The sequence below is a fragment of the Plasmodium reichenowi genome, chromosome 13 (genome assembly GCF_001601855.1).
Source record: "Plasmodium reichenowi strain SY57 chromosome 13, whole genome shotgun sequence".
Taxonomy (NCBI): Eukaryota; Apicomplexa; class Aconoidasida; order Haemosporida; family Plasmodiidae; genus Plasmodium; species Plasmodium reichenowi.
Genome location: NC_033658.1, coordinates 2,010,223 through 2,015,054, shown reverse-complemented (window position 1 = coordinate 2,015,054; position 4,832 = coordinate 2,010,223). Strand labels below are relative to the sequence as shown.

Below are 4,832 nucleotides of genomic sequence, written 5' to 3'. Positions count from 1 at the left end.
TACCCCAATAATTTCATGTTCGCAGAAGAAAAATATGTATATTTATATTATATATGGATATATACGTATAATATTATATTCCATGTATGTATTTTTTTTTTTTTTTTTTTTTATATATAACTTAAAAAAGTGGTCAAAAAATAAAATAAAATAAAATAAAATAAGCAATTTTTATTTTTTTTATTTTTCTGTGAAGCTTATAGTGATATTTATTATTTTATTTTATATTTAATTATATATAATATGGCATAATTTTAATTCTATTTAGGTTCTACTATATGATAAAGCATTTTAAAAAAATTATACATTTATTGTTATATAATATATATATTAATATTTTATATATATAATTTTTTTTTCTCTTTTAACGCATGTATAATTATAGGACAAAAATTTTTATGAGTATCTTTTAAATTAATATATAAATAAATAAATAAATGGGTTAAGAATATTTTAATTTATCCTAATATACAATAAATATATATATATATATATATATATATAATAATTATATACAATTATTATTTACGGTGTTCACATATATAATTTTGATAATATTATTACTACAAATGAATATTTTCCTTTAGTCTCTTTTTTCTTTATAAATATGCATTCCTTAGAATAACAATAAAAAACATGATTCTATAAAATATATATTATTCAATTTATTATACTACCAAAAAAAAATATATATATATATATATATATATATTAAGATGAAGTGAAAATTTCCTATTTATATAAATTGTATATGAATTAATTTTTTTATATTAATTAAAAAAAAAAAAAGATAATAATAATATTTATAGTGGAATAATAATTTTTGTAATATATGGTAAAATGCAAATCATATAGGAATATTTATTAATATATTTCTTTTTTCAAACTATTATATATTAAAATTACAATTAATCTAAAGCATTTAAATATTTATTAAAAATATTTATTGAAATAATACAGATTATGGAAAACCATAATATAATTTGTACTGTATCATAAAAAATATTTTTATTGTTATATGTTCACTTATTTTATAACAGTTTTATATTTTAAAAATAAAAAATAAATAAATATATATATATATATATATATATATATATATATATATTTTACTACTTCTTTTTTTTATTTTTAAGAATATTAATTCATTGTTATGGCATGAAAACCTTTTCTTTACAAACCCATACATATATGAAAAAGAAAAGAAATAAATGTATTTTTTATTTTAAAGTTTAAAGAGATATAATAATATATATAATATGAATTTTATTTATATTTTATTTTCTTACAATTTTTTTTTTTTTTATATTCTCCTATTGTAGTCATGATTTATATTTGCTTTTAATATTTCATATTTTAAATTTTCTCATTTAAATTTATACTTTTCTTTGGTTTTTATACTTTTTTATAATAAAAAACATGGACAAAAAATATAAGTAGAGAAAAAACGAAATAATTATAAAATATATTTATTAAAGAATTATAAAAGTTTGAAAAATGTACATAATATAATATATAATATATATATATATATATATATATATATATTTTTATTTTAAAAAAATATAATAAAAATCTCGTATATATATAAATTATATATAACATATAATATATAAAAAATATATTATAATATGTTTTCCTAGAATTTTTAAATTATAATATTTTATTATAAAACATTAAATTGCTGTTTGGTATTTTTTAAAATAATACCATTAAAAAAAAAAAAAATATGTAAACATTTTTATAGTTTCATTTTTTAAATCTAGTAATATATTATTAAATATATTATTATTTTATATTTTTCCTGTAAAAAAGTGAATTAATTAATATTTATAAATATATATATATATATATGATAGATATATTTTATTGTATAATAATATTATAAATTAATATATTAATAAATAATATTTTCATATTTTACTTTAAAAATTTGTTATGTACTTCTAAATATATGTATTCAAATATTTATTATACCCTCTTTTTATCACCAGTAAATTTTTCCTGTTATATAATGTAATTCTTATATTACATGCATTTGTTTTTTTTTTTATAAAATAATTTACCTTCTTTTTTTAAGTTGTACCTTTTTTTTTCCTTGTTCTCATTAAGAGAAAGTATTACTTTAAATGGATATATATTCCAATATATAAAATAAAGTTTTTCAAAAAAAAAAAAAAAAAGATAATAATATATATATATATAAATACATAAGAAATAATATTCTATGAATTAATAATATTAAATATTTTTTTTTATTTCACAAGTTATATATAAATGTTTATATATAAACATCCTTAATGTAAAAAAGTTATTTACTCATAGTATATATAAATATATGTGCATATAAATATACCCATTTTATATATCCAAAAATTAATTAAAAAAAAAAAAAAAAGTTAACTTTTTCTTATTAATCTAATCTATATATAATATATTAAATATATATGTAAATAATTAAATATTAACAGTTTCTTATTTTTTTTTCTCATATATAATATATATATATATATATGCATACATTATATAAATTTTTGTAAACCAAAAAAAAGAAAAAAGAAATACTATCATATTATATATATATATATATATAATATAATAATATATTTTTTTATTATTATATTATTCCATATTTATTTTATATGTTACTAAAAATATATATATGTTGTTTTATGTATGCATATTGTAAATAATAAAAAAAATATATATAATAATATATGTACAATATATATATATATATATATAAATATAAAATATATTTTTTAATATAATACTTTTATTTTTTAATTACATTTTCTTCATAACCTATTAGTAATATTATAATATATATATTTATATAATAGATATATATTATATTTATATAAAAAAATAAATAAAAAAATAAATAAATTATATAGAAATAATATATTACATTATTATTTAATATAATAAATATTATTATATTTTTTTTTTTTAATAGAATTTTATTAAAAATTAAAATTATTATTATAAAAAAAAATTATATTATAATATATAAAAAAAAAAATAATAATAAATAGGAAAATTTTTGAAATATTATTTTATGATTTTATACTTTCTATAAATTTTCCATTGTTATAATTTTTTTTTTGACATATTAATTATTTTATTTTTTTTTTTTTTATCTATATATATATATATTTTTATTTGTATTATTATTTATCTAATATATTAATATAATATATATATTACAATATAATAATTGACATATATTATTTTATAATATTTATATAATTTCTTGATTCCGTTGTATGACTTTTATATATTTCAAAAAAAAATATATATATATTCTTAATCTGTAATAAAATACTAATTAGATGTAAAATTAGTTTTGTTATATTTTTTTGTTATATAATAAAATATTATTATATGCACTAAATTGTTATTATATTATATATATATATATATATTTTATATACGTTCTATATTTATTTAGTTAATTTTTTTGGATAATCCATAAAAAATATTTAAATTATTTAATTTTTAGTCCGTGATTTTTATTTTAATTATATATATATATATATATTTATATAATTGTTTCATATTTTGTACGGGATCGAATAAAAATTAAAAACATCATTTAAATTATCTTTAATAAGAAATATTTAAATTGTTATTAAAATATATATTATATTATATATATATATATATACTTATATATTATATATTAAAATGAAGACATACAATTCTTTAAATAATATTATGGGATTCCAAGGGGAACACAACAGTACTGTTCCATCATATAACAAATCAAGTATGGAGAAATCATCAAATATAAGAAATAATAGAGGAAGGGTTTATTCTTTTCATTTTCTTGTGAAAATATTTGCATGTTCACTCTTCATATGGACCTTGTATGTATCACACAATGTAAGATAATACAAAGGATGATAAATAAATAAATAAATAAATAAATATATATATATATATATATATATATATATATATATGTGAATATTAATATATACATATAATTATTGATTCGTTAATTCTTTTATTATAGGGAAACGTTAGTACTAATGTTGACATTGTGAATACCACTCAAGGATTAAGCAAAGGAAGAATTTTAACACAAGGAGATCATCACGAAGAAACTGAAGATGTAAACCTTAAGGCTCATCATACTGGAGAACGTACTAGTTATACAGAAGTAAAACATAGACGTTCATCTTCGAATTCTCATGTACAATCAAACACTTTTCAAAATAAAGAAGAAAATGATGTAAATGCTGATTTTGCAGAACAACAGAATTACGATGAAGAACCAAGTCAAAAAGGTAAAGATATTAAAGAAATGTTAAAGAAAGCTGATAATTTTATTGAAACCAAGTTAGTTAGTGCTTTACATCCAAAAAAAAATCACTTATTAAAATTAGCTATTCTTGCATTCCCAATATTCATGGAACATGTCTCTAATATATTTAAAAGAAGAGGATTCAAATATATTGGATCAGCTATGCATTTAGTTTGTCTTGTATTTTATGTGTACATATTTAAAGTAATTGTTAATCATTTATTAACAAATAAAGAAGACAAATTTGCTCATATGGAGTCACATGGAAAACATCATTTTGACGATAATAATAAAACTAAAAAAAAACCAAAAGATAATAAAATATTCGGATCTGAAAGTCACGATCAAGATGAAGAAGTAGTTGAAGCTTAAGCTTCTTTTTTTTTTTTTTTTTTTTTTTTTTTTTTTCCGAATTAATTTATGTTTTTTTTTTTTTTATTTTTTTTTTTATAAAAAAAAAAAAAAAATTTTAATTTTTATTTTAAAATTTTTTAATTTTTTTATTTTTTTTTTTTTTTAA

The 4,832-nt window shown here is 14.1% G+C and overlaps 1 protein-coding gene across 1 annotated transcript; it reads left to right on the top strand.

Annotated features, from left to right (window-relative positions):
* Positions 1 to 3,690: 3,690 nt before the first annotated feature.
* Positions 3,691 to 4,684, top strand: PRSY57_1352100 (putative exported protein; the record flags this gene model as incomplete). Its single annotated transcript, XM_012909444.1, has 2 exons — positions 3,691 to 3,888; positions 4,022 to 4,684. The coding sequence occupies 2 exons, from the start codon at positions 3,691 to 3,693 to the stop codon at positions 4,682 to 4,684; spliced, it is 861 nt and encodes a 286-aa protein (XP_012764898.1).
* Positions 4,685 to 4,832: the final 148 nt, after the last annotated feature.